The sequence below is a fragment of the Dasypus novemcinctus genome, chromosome X (assembly GCF_030445035.2).
Source record: "Dasypus novemcinctus isolate mDasNov1 chromosome X, mDasNov1.1.hap2, whole genome shotgun sequence".
NCBI classification, from domain to species: Eukaryota; Metazoa; Chordata; class Mammalia; order Cingulata; family Dasypodidae; genus Dasypus; species Dasypus novemcinctus.
In genome coordinates, this window is record NC_080704.1 from 22,132,912 (window position 1) to 22,159,261 (window position 26,350).

The 26,350-nt window shown below is 47.5% G+C and overlaps 1 protein-coding gene and 1 pseudogene across 4 annotated transcripts in view; both read right to left on the reverse strand.

Moving 5' to 3' along the window:
• Nucleotides 1-26,350, reverse strand: part of SH3KBP1 (SH3 domain containing kinase binding protein 1) — a 388,056-nt gene that overhangs the window by 42,251 nt on the left and 319,455 nt on the right. For all 4 annotated transcript variants that reach the window (XM_058292032.2, XM_058292030.2, XM_058292029.2 and 1 more), the window contains 3 exons: nt 21,029-21,080; nt 17,800-17,880; nt 15,173-15,332 (listed from right to left, as the gene is read on the reverse strand). In XM_058292032.2, the coding sequence (XP_058148015.1) occupies nt 15,173-15,332; nt 17,800-17,880; nt 21,029-21,080 (293 nt within the window). The remainder of the gene's footprint in view (nt 1-15,172; nt 15,333-17,799; nt 17,881-21,028; nt 21,081-26,350) is intronic.
• LOC111762286 (small nucleolar RNA U13) lies at nt 24,310-24,394 on the reverse strand (annotated as a pseudogene).

Consider the following 26,350-nt stretch of genomic DNA (forward strand, 5'->3'; position numbering starts at 1 on the left):
AAGGTACCAGGGATTGAACCCAGGACCTCATATGTGGGAAGGAAGACATTCAACCACTGAGCTACATCTGCTCCCCAATGAGAGTTGGTTTTTTCATTTGTTTGTTTGCTTTTAGGAGGTACTAGGGATTGAACCCGGGACCTCATACATAGGAAGCAGGCACTCAACCACTTGAGCTACATCTTTCACTTTGATTTCTTTTTATAATCTCTGTTTGAGGAGCAGAAAGAATAAGAGGACAAAACCCGAGGAACATGTGGGACAGCATCAAGCATACCAATACAAGTGTTATGGGAATTGCATAAGGAGAAAAAAGAGAGGAAGAGGCTAAACTGAACATCCATGTACAAAAGAAATGAAAGTGGATCCCTATCTCACACCACATATAAAAATTAACTCAAAATGTAAGACAGGCCTAAATATAAGACCTAAAACTACGAAACGCCCAGAAGAAAACATAGGAGAATATTCCAGGACCTTGTATTAGGCACTGGATTCTGAAACTTTACACCAAAAGCATGAGCAACAAAAAGAAAAAGAGATAAACTGGATCTCATGAAAATTAAAAACTTTTGTGCATCAAAGAATAGTTTCAAGAAAGTGAAAAGATAATCTACAGAATAGGAGAAACTATTTGGAGACCATATATCTGCTATGGATTCAAGAGCCAGAATATATACAGAACTCCTACAACCCAACCACAAAAAGACAAACAACCCAATAAAAAAAAATGGGCCTCCTCTTTGGAAATGGTGTTTATGTGTGATGAATCTGGACTCAGATGGGATCTCCCTTCATAAGACTTTCATGCCAATGTGCTGGAGGTGCAGTTAATGTTGGGGTTTAAGATATATTTAGGGGATTTGAATCTCTGGACTGACAATGTGATAGCCAGATCCTGAGCCTCAACAGACTCCAGCACCTACAATCTGATTTATTGGACTTACCACACTCAGCTAAGATGGAGTTGAAGAAGGACAACCACCACACCATGGAGCCTAGAGTGATTACAACTGAAAATGGGAGGATTGCATCCAGCATCCAGGTGGAATCTGACCCTCCTCTTGACATAGAGGTGCAATGGACACAACCAATCCAATGTCCACATAGAAGAGGTGGCATTGGAATGGGAAAAGTGGACATAGTGGACGAAGGGTATGGGGAAAGGCAGGAAGAGATGAGAGGTGGAGGCGTCTTTGGGACATGGAGCTGCCCTGGATGGTACTTCAGAGGTAATCACCGGACATTGTAAATCCTCACAGGGCCCACTGGATGGAATGGAGGAGAGTATGGGCTATGATGTGAACTAATGTATATGAGGTGCAGAGGTGCCCAAAGATGTACTTACCAAATCCAATGGATGTGTCATGATGATGGGAACGAGTGTTGTTGGGGGGGGGTAGAGGGGGGGTGGGGGGATGGGGTTGAATGGGACCTCACATATATATTTTTAATGTAATATTATTACAAAGTCAATAAAAAATAAAAAAATTAAAAAAATAAATAAATAAAGTAACTAAAGTTATGTTTTTGTAACAAACTAAAAAAAAAAAAAAAAAATGGGCCAAGTACTTGAATAGACATTTCTCCAAAGAAAACAGACAAATAGCCAATAAGCACAGGAAACGATGCTCACCATCATTTATCCATTAGGGATATGCAAATTCAAACCATAATGAGACACCACCTGCCATCCACTAGAATGGCTATTAATAAAAAGTCCCTGAAAATAACAAGTGTTGGAGAGGATGTGGAGAAATAGGAACCCTTGTGCATTGTTGGTGGGGATGTAAAATCATGCAGCCAGTGTGGAAAACAGTTTTACAGGTCCTCAGAAAGTTAAGCATAGAATTACTGTATGACCTGGCAATTCCACTTCTAGGTAAATACCCAAAAGAACTGAAAGCAGGGACTCAGACAGATGATCTATATACCCATGTTCACTGTAGTGTTAGTCACAATAGCCAGTTGGTAGAAGCAAGTGTCCATCAACCAATGAATGGATAAACAAAACATGGTCTATCTATACAACAGAATATCATTCAGCTGTAAAAAGGAATGAAGTTCTAGTACATGTGACAACATGGACAACCCTTGAAGATATCATGCTGAGCAAAATAAGCCAGACACAAAAGGACAAATATTGCCCAAGTCGGCTTATATGAAATCACTAGAATATGAATAACCACAGAGCAAAATAAAGACCACAGAGTACCAGGGTCGATGGTGGGAATGGGGAATGTGGGAGTTAATGCCTCATTGATACAGAGTTTCCACTTGGAATGATGGAAAAGTTTTGGTATGGATGGTGTTGATGGCAGCATAACATTGTGAATGTAACGAACACCACTGCGTTGTACACTTGAAGGTGGTTAAAATGAGAAATACGTTACATATTTACTGTTACTACAATAAAAATAAGTAGTCCAAAATACACAGACAGGTTTTGTGCATCAAAATGTTTAGCACAGTGTTATTTATAATAAAGAAAAATTAAAAAGAACTAGAATCTTTTTATAAATAAGGGAACAGTTGAAAAAAATCATGGTACTTGATGAACTTTTTAAAAAGTCTTGAAAATAACAGTCATAAATGGTTAATAACAACAAGGACAAACGCTGTGTGCTACAATACTAAGGGACAGAAGCAGGTTGAAAACCACAGGCAGTCATGAACACCCACACACATATCCTGACATATAAGAGGGTTTATGTATATGTGATTATTAGAGAAGGTGTAGGTTTACAGAAGAACCTACGGAGTTCCCATAGGAAGAGGGTTAAAAGACTAGAATTATATTTACAGTGGCTCTTCCTGGGGTCCTGGTATAGATGATTTCCAGCACCCAGCTCAGAGCCTGGTACATGGCAAGTGCTCAGAAAATACCTGTGGAGGTAGTGAACATTTGCCACATTTTCTGAAATGGGAATCCATTACATGTTTACAGAGTTAACGTATTTTTTTCTAAAAGACAAAGTCGCATGATGTACAGTTCAATCACAGCTATGTAAAAGCAACAAAAACCAATCAAAACCATATACAAGAAAAATATGTGAAAGAAACAGTCTAAAATGTCAATAGCCATTGTCTCTGGGATGGGACTACAGGTGACTTTTTTCCCCCTTTTAAAGTTTCCTTTTATAATAAAGGCTAGAGGCTCATACAATCCAGTCAGCTTATATTCTCTCATTTCAGCTCAGGCAGTATCACCAAGGTAAGAGATGAGATCACCTCACACCTCTCCTCAAGACCCCACAAACTCTCTGTTGAGTCTCCCCGCCACAGGGGCCCTGGGTGGTCAACTCAGTTGGGAATAAGTAGAGTGTATGTGGAGTTAAGAATTCTAGTCTTAGAAGTCCCGGCTCTCGGGGTGACATATAAATCTGCTATTCACCTCCTGGGTGACTCTGGCAGGTTATTTCTCTGGAATGTGGGTGCTTCATCTTATAGACAGGCAGGGGGTGGCCTGGGTGGTCAGAGCCTCCTTTGGGGGCCTTCTAGGGCTTTCACCCACAATTTCAACATTGGAGAAATGTGGGAAACTGGATGGAGACTGTGAGTGTGGGCAAATTCCAGGACATGTCCTCATCTCCTTTGTCCCCGAGTCTTCACAGCCCTGTAGGTGTTTGGAAGGCCCTCCCTGTACTTGCTGTCTGAGCAAATGTGACTCACCCCTGCATGTGCAGAGATAACCCTCCAGCTTCCACCCTGTGCCAGAGCACAGCATTTCCTTAGCAGATGTATCTCTACTGATCTTCTGCACTTCTTCAGAATGGAACCTTGTTGTTTTTTAAAATAAACTAAATGAGTGACTACTGTGACTTGTCTCAGTTTTGTACATCTTAGGAATAATCTGGATATCGGGTAAATTCTTGGTCCTTTATTCTCTAATAAAGCATTTCTCAAACTTGAGTCATGTGTGAGTGAAAAGTACTTTACATGAAACAATTTAAACGAGAAAACACTTCTCACAGATTCGCCAAGGATACATCCCTGTTTGAGAAATACTAAGGACATCCCATGACAGCATCTATCGACGGGAAACTCTTGCCATGAGAGCATTTCATCTATATGACTGCTAAAATTATAAAGAGTATCATACTAACGAAAACCAAAACCACCAACTTCTTGAATATACTGGAGGTGCTATCCCACTCTACCCCAGTTTGGGGAACACTGCTCGAATGGTGCTAGATAAAAGGACAATTAGGCTCCAAGGTGGCCAGGATGGCTGCCCCTCAGGTGGCATCTGGTGTGACCTGGGGTGAACCCTTGCCAGGGCTGACTGAGGGCAGAGCTTCCCGTGTCTGGGATTGGTGGGTGGGCTCTTTGTGGATGGTCTGATACCTTGCGCCATGGGGGACCACCCTGATGAGGTAGGAACTAACTCTACCTGGGCAAGTCCTCCCCTAACTCTACAGCGCCAGCCGCGTTTGGCAGGAAGGAGGCTGGGATCCCCCCCATCTTCCCAGCTGAGTTCTGGTCCCCAATGCCAAGAGCCAGGCACCGCCTTTAAGCTGAAATTATCTTCCACCCAGGGCCAGAAGCAAGCCTATTTTGAAAACACAGTAGGTGTAGTTTAAAAAGGGTTCTGATCCTTCCAAGTAGGGAAGCTACAGCTGGTGTTTTGACAGTGTTCAGACCGTGGGAGGGTAAGAGTTTTACGATATCTATTTGTAAATGCCTTTTGCTGTATTTATAGACGCTTACAACAATGCTAATGGATTTCAGTTTTGAAAAATACCAGGATTTCTGAGATTCTCCAAAGTATGTGTTTGGAGGGGCTGCTGGGCCATGGACCCATCTCTCACACAGTCGGCCCAACAGCAGGGCATTGTTTTGGCAAAAGGGACATTACTACATTCAGAGAAAGAGGAAAAGTCCACCCTTGTGCAACTGACTAGTTCCTGCAAGTGTTTTCATCTGAATTTCTATGTCACCCAGCTGTTAAATAAGAGGAGAAAGGAGAAGACGACTGGCAAAATCGCCACATATCCAACCATATCAGAACACTTTTAGTTATGGACGCTTTTCAAATATGACTTGGAGAGAGAGGCAAGCAGGAGTGGTGAGTCTCCTTGCTTTGCTGGACAGCGGACTAAATCATGGAGAAGGGGTTGACTAGCCCAAGGACACGCAGCAGGTAGAAGTGGAACCCTCAATCCCATAAAAATAGCACCACTAGCTACTGTTTAAGGAATGCTTACCCTGTGCCAGGCCCAAGGCTACACCTTCCATCCCTTCACTACTTCATCCTCCCAGCCACCCCAGCTGCTTGGAGTGCTATCGGCAGCAGCACTGGCCTGCTGGCCCCTCTAGGGTCTGCCTCAGTTGCAGAGCGCCTCCTTGCCGGAGATCCTTCCTTTCCAGGGCGGCCCACACCTGACGGACGGAGGCCAGGGATAAAGTCTTGGCCAGTTCCACCCAACACAGGACAACTCCTGCAGGCCATTTTCGCTCCAAAGCTCCCTGGAGAGTTGGCCAGGGTTTGGTGGAGAGTCAGCACCACGACTTGACTTTTCCCTCTGCCCAATCCTGTGACCTTCCCTTCCCTTCCATGGCTACTGAACCCTAACAAACATCTTGTCTACTAAGTTTCCTGGAGGACACCCTCATCCCTGTGAGGCTCTTATTTCCATTATAAAGATAAACAAAATGAGGCCGAACGGGTCAAGTCACTTCCTTATAAAAGGTCCTAAAAGTAGGAGAGTGGCAGGGTGTGGATTGGAACCCACTAAGTCCGACTGAAAAGCCCACTTGCTTGCCTACCTCTCTAAGCTGCTTTGCTTAGCCTCCTGGGCTTCCGGCCTGGGGATCTGTCCATCGGGACAGTGAGTCATAGAGGATGCCAGGCAGCTTGGGTCCCCGTGGCTCACTGCCAGCAGGGGCAATCACCTTCCTTCCCTGAATTAATAGCAATAATAATGAACACAAATCTGCCTCGAGGGGCCTGCTCCTCCCACTGAGACCCGAAGTTTAGGATATGCACAGAGGGACAGTGGAAGGTTCACTGCGTGCATCCCTGGAAAATAGGAATGCTGACGGTGGCATGGCCCAATTTAGCCCAAGTTAGGACGGTTAAGCCAACACATGTGGCCAGCAAAAGGTGTCAAAGTGCAGAGGAAGCCAAGTCAAAAAAAGCACTAATGGCACCGACAGAAAGCAACCAAAAAGAGCCACAAACCTCCTGGAGACGAGAGATGACAAAGGGGAAAAAAGAACAAATCCACTGATTCTTACTGAACAAAAGATTCCACAGGCATATAATGATTCTTTTTGCAACACCCGCAACACCCCCTGTCCCCAAAAGATGGATTATCATAATGTAAATGCCTGAGTTTTAACTGCCTAACATTTTTCACAGGGGTTAAAAAAAAAAAAAAGCTGCGAACAAAAAGGAAAGGAGGAAAGGAAAAGAAATGGGAACGCCCTCTCCCCCACGCTCAGGAGCCCACACCGCGCATCCTCTTTTTCACCTCGTCCCACCCAGGATCCGTCAGCTTCTCTGGGGGATGGCAGCTATCACATGTGAAGGGTACAGACAAACCGCATGAGTTCTACCCCATTCTTTTCTTCACCTCCCAACTCCGCACCCTTGTTATAAGCAGTCCCTTCTCCTGTAATCATTAAGTCTCCTTGTTCGCCCCCGTTACCCTGGACCCATCACCTCTGTTTCACAAAGACACCTAGGCATGCCAGGCCCACGAAGTGCTCTCTTCTTCGCTGCTCTGCGGGCTGCCCACTCAGGAAATCGCCGAGTTAGGCTCTGCCACTTAAAGCTCAGTGGAGATTACCCAGCTCGAGCCCCCATTGGACAGACAAGGGTTGTGTGCTCCTGGCAGGAGTGACGTGCCAAAGGCCACGCAGCTCATTAATTAGCGGCAGAGCTGAAACTGGGATGCAAGTTTGCCAACTCCTGGTCGGTCTTTTCCCAGCACGCCGGGGATGGCAGTAATAAAAATGAGCACCCACACGCCCGTGCTGTACGCTCTGAGAGATCAAGCAAGCAAGCAAAGTCAGCCCTTTTGAAGCACTCTGGCCCAGGGTGTACCTGAGACCTTCCTGTAGGAAGGGACAATGTTGTAGCACCAGTCACTCCAGCTTCCTTTGCTCATCAGCTGGAGGGCAGAGGGAGTTTCCCTCCCCTGTCCCGGAAATGCAAGATCCCAAGGTCCTGCTGCTATCTGTGGAGTCCCTACATACCCACCTGGTGGCCAAAAATGTCCCAGGAATCACAGGTACTTTCAGGCTGCAAGCTTCCCATTTAAATGTGGGGACAACCCGAGGCCAGGGGCGCAAGAGAAAAGAACCAGAGCAGCTTTCCTGGCAGCGCTCCCCTTTCCCTGCGTCCTTGTTCACAGGAGCACAAACAAGCTTGGCTATTTATAGTTGGTGGAGACGCCTGCCCAAAGGGCCACGCTGGAAGGTGATGGGACATTGCCCTTCTAAATTCCCCACCAAATTTCTGTTCTTTGTGCAGACTCTGCAGTGTGTCTGGAAATAGGCCTCCGCTCGGGGCTCAGCAGGGCTCAGCAGGGCCCAAGGAGCCCCGCCAATTCCCTATGGCAAAAGGATGATGAAGCTGGCACGCCCACAGCTTGGCATCTCAAAGAAAGGCAAGGGGCTGTAAGGATGCCGAGACCAACTTGGGCAGTGCCCGGAGGAGGTGGAGCCCAGCACCATGCACCTCTGAAAAGAGCTGCGGGCGGGGGGAGGAGACTTGGCACTTTGAAGAAGAATATTCGAAGAAACAGCCCATGGGAAAAGCATCGCATAACCCCATCAGCCTGTAAGGTGCTACTGCATCCTTGTGTTTCACTGCCTGACTCTGGCCACCAGTGGCAGGAAAATCGGTGTGGCTTGGGTTGGGCTGGGGCTAAGCCTCGGTCCCTACTGTTGGTTCTTGCTGCAGTGAATGAATTCCTTCTATGTGTGCGTGGAAAGAAGTCAAGAGAGACGACTGCACATGCCGCTCAGGCTTCTGCTCCTAGAGACCTGCAGCGGGGCTGCCTCCCTCGAGGCTCTACCAGGTAGGAACCCTCCTCCATCAAGGCCACCTCTGGAGTTCCCTAGAGGGAGAAAAAGCAGCACGTATTTGTCACGGGCCTCTCAAGTGTCAGGCAAAGGGCTGGGAGCCATAGGAGGAGAGGCTCATTTAAACTCTCCACACCTGGGCAAGGTAGGCCTCATCAGCCCCTACTGCAGACGAGCAAACTGAGGCTGCAGAGGTGAGCACCTGGCCCAAGGCCACAGGGTAAGTAGAGGGGTGGGACTTGTGGCCCTGGTGTCCCTGGCTCTAAAGCCCACGAAGCAATGGGCGGACAGGAGCCATCTGGCTTGGTTGGCGTCCTGTTAACTACTACCGAGAAGAGGGCCTGGCCAAATGTAGGCCCTTGATAAATGTCTGAAATGAATGAATGAATCACACTCCCTGCCCACGCACACATGCACGCACAAATCCTCTCATACTGAATCCATATCTGGCAACCATTTTCCACAACCAAGTTTCTCAAAAGAGAAGTCCACATGTCCACTTTGGCCGCCTGCCCATTTGCCCTTCAACTCACCCCAAATCTGTCCCCACTCCCAACCACTCCACAGAAACTTCCAGACAAGGATCACCAAGGGCCAGGTCTTGAGTAAATCTGGTGGGCACTTTTAGTCTCTCCAGCTCGCTCGCTGGCAGTGCTTCTCAAAGCATAGCTCCCTGGCCAGCAGCACCCTGGGAGCTTGTGAGAGATGCACATTCTTGGGCCTTCACCCAGATTACTGAATCAAATGTGAGAACCACCACTCCAGAGTTGTTCCACCCTCCCCTTCTTCCAGCTTCCGTGACAGCACACTCCTTTGACCCTTTTCCATGGCTCCTAGTCCTTCAGCCACCCTAGAAGTAATGGTTTCCCCCACAGTAGTCTCTACTCTCTCCTCTTCGTCCTCTTGAGTGATTACACCATCCTCGGTAATTTCTAGTCAAGACCTCTGACCTGAATTCGACAAAGAACGGCCTTTTTCCTAACCAGGAAATCTAGAAGGGCCGAGTAAGCAGAATTCAAAGCCACGGCCTTATCACCCAACTGTACATTACACCTGATGCCTCAGGGAATATTTACATGTCCTCTTCAGCCGGCTTTCTCTTGCTCACTTTTTTAAAAACTATTATTAATTGATGGATTAGTTTATATCTAATAAGAGCAGAGTGCTTTTTAATGCTCTCTTTCAGTGGGCATGGGGGCAATACATATCACAGTGTGATCAGGACCTGGAAGCTCATTTCCGGCTAAGTGGCAGCCCCTGGCAGCTAAGCAGTCAGGATGCCTTTGCAAATCTAAAGAAGAAAAATTAACTTACATGGGAGCAAGCTGGACTCTGGAGAGGCATCTGCCCTTCCCTAAGCTTGTGGTTGACGTTTGGCATCTAACTGTTTACTGAATACTTGCCTGAAGTTGAAATGTCTCAGACCCCATCAGCCATTTATCTTCCTGAGTTTCTCTGAACTCCAGGGTTCCACCATCATTACAATGACATCTTCAACCCTGCTGCCACTCCCCCCAAATGCCACAGTGCTCCAGTCCTCTCTGTATAGCTGGATAGCCTCCAGCCCACCACAGGAAAGGTACCTGGTGTGTTTAACACTGTTTAACATTGAAAGCAACAGGCCATCTCTAAGGGGCACAGGGCTGGGTCAAAACTAGGACTTCCCACCCACATCCCTGGGCCCACCACCCAGTGCCTTGCCTTCTCACAGGGATCTCTCCTCTGCCACACACTTCCACCTCTGAATTCAATGGACAGTGCCCTCTGGCATGCTTGAGCCATGGGGACCAACTCCCCCACACTATGAACCTCCTCACTGAATGGCTTACTGCCACCCTGACGCTTCCAGCCACCAGCTCTACCCTACACGGGACGAAGCCAGAAGGTCCTATGGGCAGGCCCATCGCTGCCACTTTGTCCTACCTTCCTACCCACCTTCAAAAGCCCCTTCCTACTTCGAGCTTAAGCCACTGGCTGTGGCTCAGTTGGACCTCTGTCACGGACAGCCATCAACTCCCAGAACACACTGCAGTCCACTGGGAAGACACTGGCTTCCAGCACTCTGGCCTCCCCTGTTCCCGAGCTTGCCACCTTCCTGAGCCTTTGATGGCCACATGGGCAGTCCATCCTCCCCTGGTTCCTTGGGCCCTATGACCTTCACTCAGCTTCAGCCACCCACACTTATGCCTCTGAAATGACAAGCACCCATCTCTCCTCTCTGCCCCCAGCTCCCAGGCTTCTGGCCCTCAAGCTTCTCTTATTCCTGCTCCCACATCCCCAACCACCCCACCCAATCCTCCGCCTTCTAGTTTCACTTCCTTCTTCTCCATCCCAGATCTCCTCTGGAAGGCTCGGACCCTCCTGTCCTGCTGGCCACCTTGCCCTCTCCACCAGGAGGGGGGTGGGCGTGCTCTGTGCCAGAGCAGACCATGAGCAAGGGCTCTGCTCCAGCGTCCCTGCTCTTTGGGGAAAAAATGAAAAATGTTCACAACCTGTGGCACCGGCGTTTGGGAGGCTTAGTTCCAGTCTAGCCAGCCTGCCTCCACCTCTCTACCCATCACGTTTCTTTTCTTCTGAGGGCACACACCTGCTCTCACCCCTCAGGTTTCTGGCCTGCTGCCTCCCAGCACATGCAACTATTAGAGCTCAGGGCAACCTGCTTTCTCCAGCACTTCCTTTTTTTTTTTTCTGAGCCCTTTTGCTGAGTCTCAGGATCTCTTCTCACAGAGGTTTCTGAACCCATTTTTTATTAAACCCATAACACACATTATTAGACACGGAACATTGCACATTCATGTGTGTACATGCACGCAAAAAGGTTTAGGTATCTGCAGTTATTTGAAATACATTTGTTTAAACATCAAAACAAATGAGCAGGCTTTACACTTTTAAGCCTCCGTTTTCTAAGTGTAGAAACAGGGGTAGGAGAATGTTCTTTTCTCCACAACGGTCTTAGTTAAAGTGGTGGGCTGAGAAAGGCTCAGCAAACCCTTGACCTTGCACACCATGAAACGATAACCTAGGAATCCTCCAGCGGCATACTGCTGATTCCTGTGATGAAGCGTGGATTCTAACACCCCAAGAATATAATTACCAAAACCCTGTATTCACAAACAAACAAACGAGGTGCTTGCAGCCTAGGGGAATCACCGATTATCATTCAATTTATCAATTCGGCCCCAGTGTTAGAAAAAATTTTTTTGGAAAAAGAATCTTTTCTGTTAAAATTCCATATCAACTTACTTTCCAGGAATTGGAAGAGCATTTTTACCAAGGGCTAAATGCATTCAGTCTGAGCACGTGCCATCACTGGCAGGTCCCTCACGCGGGCTTCCGCTGGCTCAGCTGAAGACACAACTGTGGACTGGCGTCCTTCTCCGTCTCCTCCATGGAATTCCTGACAGCTGTGAACTGGAACACCTGGCCCCCCAGTACTAAGATTCAGAACAGTGCCTCACACCGTCCTGTGATACATTTTGGTTGAGTGAATATATCTAAAAAAGACTCACACTCCTCCTAAAACGACGCAGGCCCTTTTTCTAAAAGATGCTGCTTCCTGTTTAAAGAGAGAGATCCATCTCTTCTGAACGCCACACTGGGCAGTGGGCTTTCTGGCTGGTGAGAGGAAGTTTGAGGCCAGCCGACGCAGCTGGTGCTGCAATGCCCCGTTCCTAAAAGGAGCTGCAAACGACAGCCCCGTCCATTTGCTAGATGGGTCGGGATCATCCTGGCGAATAATTTGGGTTCACAGAGCATACCCTCTTTTCTCCAGAAGACCACTGACACAAAACTGTTTGACTGAGGTTAGCATTCCTTTCTCAACTAAGTCAGCAGAACACAACAAGTTCATAAATCAGCGTAAATGCTTGGCAGAAAATATGAAGTGCGCTAAGTACTAAGAAACAGTAAGTCGTTTTTGGTTTTTCTAAACGGAAGTCCATGGCACACCACGTTACCCAGCAGGTAAGACACATATGCTAAAGAGCACTTGCAGATGCTGGGAAGGATGAGAGGAGAGGCAGAAGGGAACAAAACAAAAGCACTGGCACCTCTCCCCCTTTTGGGAACCACGGCATTCAACAAGTGTTGGTTAAATGAGCGACTACCATATGCTCAAGACTGCGAGGCATGTGGAGATGACAAAACACACTCTGGATCTGCTTTAAAAATGGTAAAGGAGTCCGGGGGTGTGAGTATCCCAAGGGCACAGTATGAGGTTGACGAGGCTCAACGTGGTGTGCCAGAAGGAGAGGGCAATCACGTTGAACTTGAGAGAGAAGGGAAGGCTCCCAGAGGCAGGGGTGTGCTAACTGGGCCCTGAAGCTGGGGAGGGTTAACAGGTGCAGGAGAGGCGGCAGGGAAGGGGGAGGGCGCCATCAAAAACGTGGTTCCTGGAGTGGGGACGCGGACCAGTGGCACCGGCATCCCCGAGGGTGTTAGAAACGCCCTGCGGTCTGTGTTCGGGAAGGTCCGCTGGGGATTCCGACGCATGCTCCAGTTGGCAAAACACGGTTATAGCATGCATTGCCCTCCCTCACATGGGCGAGCAAGTGGCCTGGCTCCCCCCAAAGGCTCCGGTCCTTGCTCGGGCCTGCCACTTCCTGGGACTGTCAGGAAGGAATCCCAGGGCTTCCCCTGCCCCCCCATCAGCCCCTTGGTGAGGGCTGGGTACCCACAGGGTGAGTGGGGGCTGGGGACTGGGACCGGGAGCCCCCTTCCCAGACTGCTCAGATGGCTCGCACAGCGTTAAGAGCAATTCCATTTCCCATTGGCCTCTCGCACATCTTCCTCGGGCGGGGCCCGCACTTCCACAGCTGGGTGCTGGGAAAGCTGGAGGCCGAGAAGAGCTAAAGCAGAGGCAGAAGGGAAACAGGGCCTCTGTGAGCCCAGAGGGCCAGGTATGCTTTCTCCATGCCCTGATGAACGGCTCACCAGCCTGCACCTATCAGATAACAAGCAGTTCCAGAACAACCCTAGAAGGAAGAGAGCAGTCGGAATTCCACTGCTCTTCAGATCAGGTCATTAGAGAACATAGCAGGAATATTTTAGAAATTGTTACTGAGTTCACTGAAATGTTTGCAGTCCCTGGAAGACTAATAGAATTTGGCGGAGCATGACTTCTGCTCTCCTTTCATCAACCATAAAGGGATGTGTAACCTTTGCGGCTCCAAATCTTCTCGGTGCTTGTGTAGCTCACATTCTTTTCAGACGTATTTACATTTACATAACCTTTTTCTCCTGAAGTGCTAGCTCCTGGGCCAGCCATGCCACTGAATTGGCCTTGCTAAGGTCACCAGGGCTGTCAAGTTGCCACATCACGTGGATGTGCAAACCACCTCCTGCTATCAGTCAGTGGAAGATGGCCTGACATGTAAGGACATGACAAACTCAGCAGTGGCCAGGGTTCCATTCCTTTCCCCAGGGGCAGTCAGATGGAAGCAGGTGTTTGATTGGACCTTGGTAGACCACCTGCAGGATGACACAGGGGGAGCCAGCTGCTACTCAAACAGGCTCTCACTCCCCTGAAAGGGCTGCGGCCCTGGGCTCAGCTGGGTAGCTGGCTGCCCACACCAGGGCCTGTGTGTGTGCCACCGCTAGCTGAAATGCCTGCCCCTCTCAGCCATTCACATTGCAACCTGCCTCTATATTTGGGCAGCAGTTTTGTTGTTGTTGTTAAAAGTAAATGAGCTAGTACTGTCCTGCTGCAATATACCCAGTTTGCCAGGAAATAATAAAGATGACAATGAGGGAAGTGGATTTGGCCCAATGGACAGGGTGTCCGCCTACCACATGGGAGGTCCAAGGGTCAAACCTGACCCATGTGGTGAGCTGGCCCATGCGCAGTGCTGATGTGTGCAAGGAGTGCCATGCCATGCATAGGGGAGCCCTACGCGCAAGGAGTGCGCCCCGTAAGGAGAGCCACCCCATGCAAAAAAAAAGCACAGCCTGCCCAGGAATGGCGCCGCATACACGGAGAGCTGACACAGCAAGATGATGCAACAAAGAGAGACACAGATTTCCAGTGCCGCTGATAAGAACAGAAGTGGTCACAGAGGAATACACAGCAAATGGACACAGAGAGCAGACAACTGGGGGGCGGGGGAGCGAAATAAAAAATAAATCTTAAAAAAAAAAAAGATGACAATGAAAATGACATTGATGTACAGGCATGGTACGCAGTACTTGGGAATGACCTCGTTCCATCCTCTTAGACACAATCCATTATCATCCTGTTTCCAGATGGAGAAAGAGAAGCGAGAGGGTGTGGTAACTTGTGAGGCTCACACTCGTCTAGGAGGTGGGGGGAGAGAGCGCCAGCATGCTGGGAAGCCCCCACCCGATTCTCACCAGGCAAACTGAGCTTATGAGGAAAAAAAACCAGGGGAATAAGTGTGTGTTAACAAGTACACGAGGCTCTTGGCTCAGCTGTATGACAACACATATAACACATACATAATGATAAAGGTTCTGACGATGAACTTGTGGAGAGAATTCAACCACTTCTTTTCTTACTTCTGGAATGCGCAATGTCCAACTCGGATTTTGCGTGCCTGAAACAGGAGTCCGGCCAGGCAGATCACAAATACTCATTTTGCTCGGCAAATCTCAGAACACAGGCCTGAAGAAAGCACGTCTCTTGCCTTCAGGGTCTCAGGGTTTAGAGACCTGTACGCTGAGGAAATACTGGCACTGCCAGGAAAGGGGCCCCGCGACAGAGCTGGGGAGCTGAGAGCAGAGGGAGCTTGGGGGTGTGGGAGGGCCACACAGAGCAGGGGCAGGGTCCCGGCAGGGCCTCCAGGGCGACCGAGGTGGGCCTGCCACAGCGCTTCTCCCTGAAGGGCAGCTGGCCTGGGCGCCAATGAAGCACAGGGGAAACTCCCTGTGGGGGGCAGGGCCTAGGGGCTGGGCACTCGAGCCTCAGCTGCTAACCTTGAACACCCACATCGCGTCTCCTGACCTTGCCCTCACTGCTGCCCCAACGCCAGCGTCTTCAGACAACGCTTCTAGAAGGCAGAAGCGGGGAGCTCTAGCCGCCCCCCTACCTCCCTTCCCATTCCCAAGGTTCCCTGCACGTGCGGCCCTTTCCCATGCCATGGCTGCCCCGTGCCCACCCCCAGGAGCGAAAGAGCAGCAGTACCTGGTGTGTGTCAGAGGACCCACTGGTCGCTCCGGCCTTCTTGGGGGCAGCGCGCCTGGTCTGTTGAGAGAGTTGGTCTTAGGTGGCCGAGGTTTTTTTGGCGGGATGGCAGGGACGGAAGGCTTCTGTAAATCCAGTTTTGGCTCCCTCTCTGGTCTTTCTTTAAATCATTGTTGAAAAGACCACAAAGAAAACAGATAGATCGAGTATAAGTAACGGTACTGAGGTGCACGTTGCTTGTTTCCTGCTTTAAAAAAAAAATCACCGATGCCATTTGTGAAGGAGAAATGGGAAGGAGGAAAGCATCATTTATTTATTCTTTGGCATGTTGGGAAAAACTCTGTGTGGCTGCAGCTCACCTGCTCCTTCTTTCACGTCTTCACTCATTCTGGTCCTTCTTTCAGGCATGCCCTTCCAGCCACTGCCCACCCTGGCACGCTCCTACTCATCCTTCGAGGCCTGGCTGAAGCCACCTCCAAAGGCAGACGTGTGACGTCCTTGCCTGAGCATCTAAGGGGGCCTTTTACACAGGCTCTGCTCGGGCCATGGTCCCTTCCGGGTGCCTGTGTGCTCTGACAGCCTGCCAGGGCATCTCCCGAAACCCGACGGCACCGGGCACATAGCAGGTGCCCAGATGATGGGTCTCATAAGTGGCCACTGCCGGGGGTGGGGAGGAAAAAGGCCCAACACCTCTCAGGTCTGCGTATGATGAGGGCCATGAGCCGGTGATAGGGGGAAAGAGTTTCCAGAACAATTGGTCCTGGATTCTATATGTGCACAGGTTGAAGATAGAAGGTAACTAAGCCTCTGCAGGCATTGTGTTTCCAAAGCTCTCTGGAGTCTTAGAATGAGGGTGGAGCCAGATTTGGTGGCAAAACTGTCCCCAACTATCCTTCCCCACGTGTGGTGTAAAAGGCACAATCCATGTTCTTTATAAAGATGGAACTTCAGAGAGTAGCTGACTGGAATATGGGTAAGGGGGTACTTAGAACACGTTTTACCTGCAAACACAAACTTACAAACATCATCTGGGTCCCCAGGTCAACTGGCCAAAGACCCTCAGGTGTGCTACAACCATCACTGTGCTGGTCCACCTTTCTGTGGTGAAGTGTGTTTCAACCAGGAAGGCTGGGAACTCGTTTATTAGTACACAGGCGTCAGGTGAGGAAGGGCTTGTCTAAAATGCCAAAGGGGGGAGATCGCCCCTGCTGGGCAGTGGAAGATGGAGCGGAACTCTAGCTGCCTAACAGCGACAAGGAGTCTCAGGGCAGGGCTGGGTCCCTGGCTTCCCTGCTGCTTCTGCAGGGCTTCTGCCTTGCGGATCCACTGTGGCATAGAGCAAGGAATCATGGGAGGGGAAGGAAGCAGTGGTGTGTGGCCAACTGGCCAGCCAACTCAGGCATTTGTTCACACATCAGCTGAGTCCACATGTTAGCACGGAGCAGAGCAGAGTGTGTCCTCATCATGGAGCCTGGTTATTACACAAAAAAACAGCCACGTGTCGTTCCTGAGGCTGGGGGACAGTGCCTGGTCATTTCACAATACAAACTTTTATCAAAGAGCTCTTCACATGGCAGGCACTTGCTGGCTATTTTTTCACTGATCTGTTACACAGACATGACCTTCACAGTGGGTTCCATAATGCAAGTTTTAACTGTTCACTGTGAAATAGAGAGGTGCCACTCCTTAAGAGCTTACAAAGCTGGCAAAAACTTTTGACAGCTTGATATAAAATATTTGCATTCAAAATAAAATTTCATGAGGCCACCAAGGAACATCTCCAAATAATCACATTAGTTGAGCATTTCTCTTGTGACTTCAAAATAGCTGGGTTTTAAAATGGATTTTGCCACACCTCCTGTTCTTAACAATAACACAGCACTTTTCCCAGAAAATGTGTGATCAATCAACTCTTAGACACCTAATAAAATAAATCCTTCCACAGCATGCAGATTTCTTTGGGAGAGACACTAGGACAGTAGGAGTCCAACATATTCATAAAATTTGACTGTGTGAACAATGAGACGTGCCGAGCTGTGTCCCTGCAAATGGCATTCCCTCTCACCTTTGGGGAACTCTGGGCACTGAGGTGCTTTTCCCAGTTGTACCAAGTTCCCCTCCCCAGCTTTCTTGACCAAGGTCATGCAAGCATCTGGAACATAGTCAGGGTCAAGGGTGCAGCAGAGACCGAGGAATAAAGCTGCATTTATCTGAATGGGAATTTAGGTAAGCCATGTCCATCCTTTGACAGCTACTGAGCACCTTGGGGCACTAGACATGGGGCCTAAGATACATCCTGGGCCCTCAAAGAACTTCCAGCCATCATCCTGACATCAGGATGTTGCTGGCAGGGGGAGGGGGCGACAGCAGAGACATTACTGGGGAGCCCAAATGTGCTAAGTGTCTGTGCTGGTTGGTTACCTTTGATGAGACTTGTTGTCCCAAAGAAATACCATGTAACTCTCCTATTTCCTTCAAAACGGGATATTTAGAAGTAGTCAAAACAAAACCATAATCCCCAGATTCCAAAGAAAAAACAAATTCTGTGGGTAATCTGGCCTACCCCTGCGGCCGGCAGCTGTGTCTACGGCTGCTCTGGAAGCACCAATGCAGAATTGAGTTCATACCTTTTTCTTCTGTTCTGTTTGGAAGCGTTTCTGGTCTTTCGGGAGGTATCTTTTTAATTTCATGTTTTCTCTCAGTGGTACCTAGTGCAGAAAGGATAATAGTGATAAGAACATGTTTTCTCTTTTCATTTATTAGACACATGAGCATTTTAAATATGTATCAGTTACAACAAGTCAACAGGTTGTGTGCGTGCGCGCGCGTGTGTGTGTGGCTGGTGCTTCCTGGCAAACATGAACTGCTTAGCAAGAGAGCAGACGTTTGCCAGTTATGCATCCTTCATGTACAGGGATACCACTAGTATTTTCTCATCTTTAAAGCTGGCTTCTATTAGGTATCAAAGTAAGTCACAGGAAATCACCGGGCAGGGGGGGAGGGTCAATGTGTATAAATACGTAAGCCAATCATGAAAATATACAAATAATGGGTCACTGGATAGCACACTCTACAAATGAAAAGGGCACTTCTCAGGAACCTGGACTCTAATTTGTGGGAGTTTCAAACATGGCCTCAACTTGTCTGATACCCCTTCCACTAAGAGGTATATCTACAGCCCCTGACCTGGAATGTGGAAGGACTTATGATGGCTTTGACCAATAGCTGAAATGATTCCATGTGCTTCCCAAGGCTAGGTCGTAAAAAGCCAGGTCGTTCATGCTTTGTTTGCTGGAATACAGAACCACAGGCAAGAAGCCCAGCTGCATGGAGGCCTCCGTGCTGGAGAGGCCACGGGTGGGCACTTCAGCCAATGGCCTCAGCCAAGCCCAGCTTTCCAGCCATCACCGCCAAGGGGTGCCAGCCATGTGTGTGCAGAAGCCACCTTCGAAGCGGATCCTCCAGCGCCAGCTGATCCAGCATTCCCAGCCTGGCCCCATTCCGATGCCTGGCCCACAGAATCCCTGAGCATAAGATGGTGGTTTTATGTCACTCAATTTGGGGCAATGTTATACAGTAGCTAGAACCCATTTTAAAGCTGAGCGATGTGCAGAGAAGATATGATGCGTCTCCCTAAACCCATCCTATTTGCATGTGATTCCCTCAAGTATGACATTTTCCAAAGGCACTGGTAGCCCCTCATCTTTACCCATGTGGCCCGCAGCCACTCCCTCACACAGATGCCTCATCAGTGCCAGGGTGTTCGGGGTGGAAGAGCACTGGGAAAATAGTGAAAGCACCAAACGAATCAGAAGTACTACTTTTATTTATGGACTTGGTCGAGTGCTTGACAAACTCTTCACATGATAAGTCCCAAAAATGGGCGCTTGGCACTAAAATCTCAATTAAACAGCATCAAAGGACAAAAGAACTTAAAAAAAAAAACCCACTGAGCACACACTTTACCTAAATTCCTTCCCCCCCCCATTTTCTTTTTTTAATTGTATTTTTTGAAGATACATAGATCACAAAAAATGTTACATTAAAAAATATAAGAGGTTCCCATATACCCCCCGCCAGTTGTCCCACATCAACAACCTCTTTCATCAGTGCGGCATATTCACTGCATTTGGTGAATACATTTTGGAGCACTGCTGCACCGCATGGATTATAGTTTACATTGTAGTTTACACTCTCCCCCAGTCCATTCAGTGGGCTATGGCAGGATATAATTCCCTTAATGACTCATTACAAATTAAACTGTTTCTGATTTTGGTCATTTCCATATCTGATTTTTTTTGTCAAATAATGAAACAATAAAAGTTGATGATGAGAAAAACACAAATACCTACCTCCTCATCATAAAGCAGTTTCCACACTCATTCTGTGGGATACATGAGCAATGGCAGTAAGCTAGGAAGATTAAATGCCATCTTGGGCTGCCCCACAGAGATTCATGTAAATTTTGGTAAAACTGTTTTAAAGGGATAGGGATTTGCCTACTGTGCTACAATCTAGTCTCTTAGTTATAATGAAAAAGTTCAGTACCATTGCTAGGGACACAAGAGGAATTGACAAGCCTACTATCATAAAGACTCCAAGCCTGGATATATTCTAGGCTACCTGATGAGCCTTGGACCATTAGACTCATTTCCTTGGTCTCTTACCAATTACCAAGTCCTCTAGGGAAAAGGGTCTTTGGAGAAAAGCAAATAAATAGCCTGCTTTAATTTCAGCACAATGAAATACTTATACAGCCAGAACCACTAGGTGGCAAAATTAAACTGCTCAATGCCAACGAGGAGGGGGGAGGTGGAGCAGGAGATGGAATTGTAATTAACACCCCATTTGAGGGTTTAATCTTGATAATTCTCAAATGTGCCAAAGGTAATGGGAAAGCAATCTGGGGTCAAGCTGGTATTTCTTCCCAATTTGGTGGACCAAAAGAACTTTTGAAAAAGATCACTCCTTCATAAATCTATGAACAAACCAATTTGGAAATTTATTCATGCTTCAATGATATGGAAATATAACTGTAAATGTGCAGAACTAAAAATACCCCTACTCTTCTGTTTTAGTTGTTACTTTTTTAAAATGCCACTTAGCTAGTTATATTCATGCCGGAGTTTCTCCCCACAATTAATTTGAACAATTCAAGAGAGGAATTCTATCAGGAAATATGAATGATCATCTTTATGCATGAGAACCTAGAGTGCAACGAATTACCCAAATATCCAACATCAATTCCACCTATATTATTCAACCTTAATATCAGAACTACACAGAAAAAGTAAATTGGATTCTAAAGGATTAAAAAAGAATCATGGGGAAAAGTATTTATTGCTAGAAAAACTTTGTTTGTGTGTGTGTGTGTGTTGGGTTTTTTTTTTGGGTAAGTGAAGTAAGTACAAATTTTGGTTAACCACATGGGACAGACACTGAAAATTCAGCAGTTCTGTACATGCACAGCAATGCTCTGCCCAGACACATGCCAGGCAAGACAACTAGGTTCCTCTCAGAAGCAGCTTATAAACAAGACAAAAATAAAAACAAAACAAACAAGACGGGTTTTTAAAGTTCTTCTTGGCCATTCTCTGTGGGAGCCCAGATTTTCCCACTTTATCAGGGATACATTTTGATGGGTTGTTTTTTGGTTTGTTTTCGGTTTTTTATTTTGTATTTTTAAGGAAAAACAGTAGTATCTTTAAAACCTGTCTGCTTGGACCACCTCATAACTTCCCAATTTGGCAATCTGTGGCTTTTGAAACCAGGATACTTGAGCTCTTGCAAGGACGATCTGAATATGTGCCCAGAAAAACACACTTCTTGTGTTGGTGGAACTGAAAGGTACGTTACCTGCCCCTTGTTTGATGACAGGAGCCGATGGAGGTGGTGGCTTCTTGGGTCTCTGAAAAATGAATAAAAATGATACCACATGAGATGGTTGGCAAGCCTGTCCTCTTGCATAAGGCCCGCAGACACTGTTTTCTAAATGCACTTTGGACAATCCAGAGACTCTCTCCCCAAAATTGAGCAATTCTCTTTCCAGCGATGTCAGTTTTTGGCACCTCTAAATAAACACTAAAATAAATTCAGTCTGCAAAACAAAACTCCAATCGGTGAGGAGTGAAACGCCATTTCCCTCTTTCTAAATCTGTAACAGCCTTCTGAAAAAGCTGGGCTCAGCAAAAACGGCCTGAAACCAGCCAGCAAGCACAATGGTCCTCCTACGCTGAAGCAGCATTTGCAATTAAGATTTAATCTGCTGAATAACCAAGCGATTCCGAAAGAGTCGCTGTTAAGACTTGAAATAAACTCTGCCCTGGATGTGGGCTCTTCAACAAAATCCAGGCTGGGAGTCCACTGTGGCCAAGCCGGCTTCCAAACCTTCTGCCCCTGCCCACGCCTACAGCCTGTGAGGCTCCCGGACAGGCCAGTGGCACCCTGTCACGCGTGATAAAATGGACTGGATCACTCCCCACCCCCATATCAGCCACTATGTGCTTTTCTTTCATAGCCTGTCACTTTGCAGCTGAAGGAGACAGCTATGCACAATCGATACCATGCATCCCTGAGCCAGTTCCAAAGGAGCCGGGCATCTGGACTTCTCCTTGCTTACAACGGAGAAAGGTCAGGCTGGACTTGGCAACTTGATTCAGGGCCCAGAGAGTCTGGCAAGGGCACCATTCCTGGACAGCCACGTTACAGGGTAAGGGGAGTACAGGTGATGGAAGAACCGTCTCAGTGTCAAAATCATCAAGAAAACACGGGCACGGGAGAGGGTTTGTGCACGTGATGTCGCGGCTGCAACTTCTGACCCTCTCTGGGCATCGTGCTTGTGCTTCTCTAAAAAGCTCCACTGAGTCTCTTCTGCTCTCAGAAAATGAACTCCTGCAACAACAGTACAGCAGAGGCCAGCGGAAGCGCTGCCCATCGCCAGCCTCGCCTCGCCAGTGCCCCACACGGCCAGAAGGCCACGGGAGAAAGAGTCTGAAGTAAAACGTGGAGATTATTAGACCCACAGGGAACTTGCTTCAGGGAGCATCGCAGCATTTAGGCTTTGGAGTCAGCGACGCTAGTAGCTGGGTGATTTTAGCCAGAGTTACTCTGATGAGCAGTATAGCAGAGTGGGTAAGTGGGGGGGCTTCAGAATCTGTCGCTTCAAATCCTGGCTCTTCCATCGTGGCCATGAACCCTGCGCAAGTGACCCCGCCAAGCTGAACCTGCTCAGCTGTAGAATGGGGACGATAGTATGACTTCCCTTTCAGGGGTGATGTGAGCATTCAGGGGCACACAGTAAGCTGTGGGTAGTCATGTTATTACGCCCATTTTGCAGATGAGGTCATTGAAGCTGCCAGAGATTAAGTACTTGCCCAACGTCACCCAGCTATTCAATGGGGGAGCGGGGCTGGGGGACCATCCTAGGGCCATCCGCCCCTCAGGTGTGCCCTGACCCGCTCTGAATAGTATATCCTCCCACAGTGCACCACAGACAAGCCATCATGCCGTCAGAAAACCACTCACAAAGAAAGCAGAAAAACACAGGGACTGTATTGAGTTAGAGTTGAAAAAAAAAAAAACAGGTATCAAATTGCAGCTACAGCGTGAGCTCAACTATGTTATAAAATTTACAGAAAGAGAGAAAACTGGAATGAAATTTATGGTGATGATCTTTGACTAGTGGGCTTATGGGATTGTGTGGGTGTGTATTTCCCTCTTGATATTTTTCTGTATTGTCTATATAAAGATAGATGAATAAATTTTATTATAAAAAGGAAAGAAAAATGCACTGAGGTCCACTCCCTTTGTGGACTGGCCTTTTTTGGCTCACGGGTCTTATACTACTCTTTCCTCTTGTACCAGCCTCTTCCAGCTCCCCACCCCAACTCCCTCCTTTTTCTTCCTCCCTTCTGTCATTGTATAAATTAGACTGAAGACAGATGTGTGTTTACCTAATGAGGTTACGGTTGAAACTCTGCCAATTAACCTTCCTTTACCTCAGGACCAGAGTAATTTCTTATTCCCAAAACCGCCAACACCCTGTGGCCTAATTCCTCCCAGCCACGTCTTGATAACGCCCATCCCCTGGATGTCTTCCTCACACTCCTTGCTGGTTTGAGAATTTTTATAACCAATTTCACATGCGCGTCCTCTCGCTCAGGCAGTTACCCAAGAGACCTTGCCTCAAACCACAGGGCCCCAAATAAAAAAACAATTACAAGTCATCACATTTTCCGAGATTACTGTGCTAGCAAAGGATAGAAATCCCTCTTGTTGTGCCATATTTGGCATGGAGGAGATACTCGAAATGTGACAGGGCAGGGCAGAGGGGCACTGAGAGAGGCTGGGGAATATGGCACTAACAGACAGTGTCTGAAAAGCATGGTGACAGCACGCATGTGTGCGGACTGCAGCAGGGAGAGGAAGCAGTGAGGAGGCAGAGGTGTGAGTTTGGGTTTTGAGCCTGGCAGTTGGAGAGGTGGTTGGGACATAGTTTTGAGAGGAAAGAACAGTCTTTTGCATCCACTGTGCCTGATTAAAGCTGGCCAGTGGCCCACTCTGCCTCTTAGCAGAAGGGGGTCCACAGGTTTGCCTCCATGGCTTTTGTGTTTGTTTTCATGGCTGACTTCACTTTCTCTGGCTCCATCAAACCTAACCGCCTTCATGGTCCACGGATGAGAAACTATGCCACATTTTCAAGTAAGATGTTTCTGATGGGAATTGTAAACTAGCACCAGGGCCAGGGTTCCACCTAGCTATAGACCACAACCCAAATGATTAAAAAAGTGTTGTGCATGGACCTATTAATACAATGTTTGATTTTTTTTTTATAATGCAACAGGAAGAGGAAATGGTAGTGAGAATTCAACTAAGAAGGAAGGCTGGATAAATCTGCAGTAAAATGTGACCGTAAAAAATTCATCACAGAAGTTCATGATTCTCAAATAAAAATACATGAACACATCATTTAGTAGATTTTCCCCAAAATGTCAAATTGTAACTGGAAAAGCAAATGGGACTGTGGGGAACTCAGTTAAGCAGTAGGTCAACATTTCCTCTACCAAGTTTAATAGCAACAAGATATTAACTAACTCCTGTAAGTACACTGACAGAAAGATCCTTTCAATGCAGGCAAGTGTTTTGTAATGTGCTGACGTTGTGACAAGGTTTGAGGGAGGCACATCTCACCCTATTCATCATGCTTATGAACCACAAAAGGATTGGGAAAGTATTTTAAATTATTAGTTTTAGAGGCATGTGTTCTATTTATTCTCTTTCCCCCTCCCTCTATGGTGAAAGTAAAACACTCCAACTCTGAACTCAGATGGCATCAGCTTGCTTAAGTTACAGGTAATGGTTTTAAAAAAATAAACAGAGGGGACATCAGTAACATGGTGATATAAGATGCCCTAAAAAGGCCTCCCCAGAGCGTTAGCAAATAAAATGACAGACCCCACCTGCTTAGAACTGTGGAGGACAGTAAAGACTGGAGAAGGACTCCAAGAATGCTGAATCAAAGAAAAATAAAAATGTCAGGTAGGGGGAAGTGGACTTGGCCCAATGGATAGGGCGTCCGTCTACCACATGGGAGGTCCGCGGTTCAAACCCCGGGCCTCCTTGACCCGGGTGGAGTTGGCCCATGTGCAGTGCTGATGCGCGCAAGGAGTGCCCTGCCACGCAGGGGTGTCCCCCATGTAGGGGAGCCCCACGCGCAAGGAGTGTGCCCCATAAGGAGAGCCGCCAAGCGTGAAAGAAAGTGCAGCCTTCCCAAGAATGGCACCGCACACACAGAGAGCTGACACAACAAGAAGATGCAACAAAAAGAGACACGGATTCCTGGTGCCACTGATAAGGATAGAAGCAGTCACAGAAGAACACACAGCGAATGGACACAGAGAGCAGACAACTGGGGGGGGGGGAGGGGAGAGAAATAAATAAATAAATCTTTAAAAAAAACGTCAGGTAGGAAACTTCAGTCCTGGACTGCCAGGCCACCCCCCTCCCCCCCCCCACCCCACTCGATCCTGTGTAGCTTGGGAGTCCCTCAGAGGCAGTGGCCTGGATCCCTCCCACTGTGGACAGACTACAGAGCTACTCACAGCAGTGAGTTAGAACCCCACACATACCCAGGCACAGGGACCCAAGTCTGTAGGGATCCAGGGCAGAACATGAGCAGCTGAGGAGTGCAGCATACAAAAGGACCTGCCCGGGGGGGGGGGGGTGGCCACCATTCTGGATTGACCCCATCTGGCCCTCCAGGGCAGGATACCCTAATGGGGGAAAAAACCGGGGGCAGAAAAGCCTCACAGGAAAAAAAAAGGGGGGGGGTGTTTAAACCGAACTGCTGTAAGATAGGACTGGTCCCAGAACTGAGAAGTGTAAGAAAAACAGGGCATTGAGTGATGGAGTGAATTTAAACAAATCACAGGAGCTGGGGGGGAAATCTACACAAAATAAATAGAACAAATCAAGATTTCCAGAGAAGGAACAAAGGAAAGGAAGCTTTCTCCTGGAGGTGAAACAATTGGCACAAAAAGTGCAATCTTAAAAATTGCACTGCATATTCAGGAAAGAATTTGAGGAAGAAAGGCTGAGAAAATCTGAACAGTTAAACACAGGCTGTTCTAACGGTCTAGAATAAGTTAGACCAAGCATCAAATAACACAAAGCCAATCAACAATAAAACCCTAGACAAGAAGGAGAAAAAGACTTTCAAAGTTAACTCATCAAGATAATCCGATGCCTAGACATCAGCAAAAAAATTACAATCCATACTAAGAAAAGGGAAGATATGACTCAGTCAAGGGAACAAATTAAAATTTCAGAGGAGACTCAGAAGTTGAAACAACTAATCAAAGATGTTCAAACAAATCTCCTAAATCAATTCAAGGAGATGAAGAAAAATATGGATAAAGAGCTAAAGGATATTAAGAAGACAATGTGTGAACATAAAGAATTTTAAAGTATAAAAAGAAACATAACAGAAGTTTTGGGGATGAATGGCACAAGAATAGAGACTAGAAATACACTAGAGGCATATAACAGCAGATTTGAACAGGCAGATGAAAGAAGCAGCAAACTCAAAGACAGGAAAATTGAAATCTTACAGACAGAAGAACAGCTAGAGAGAAGAAGAGAAAAAGCTAGCAGTGTCTCCGGGATTTGAGTGATGGCACA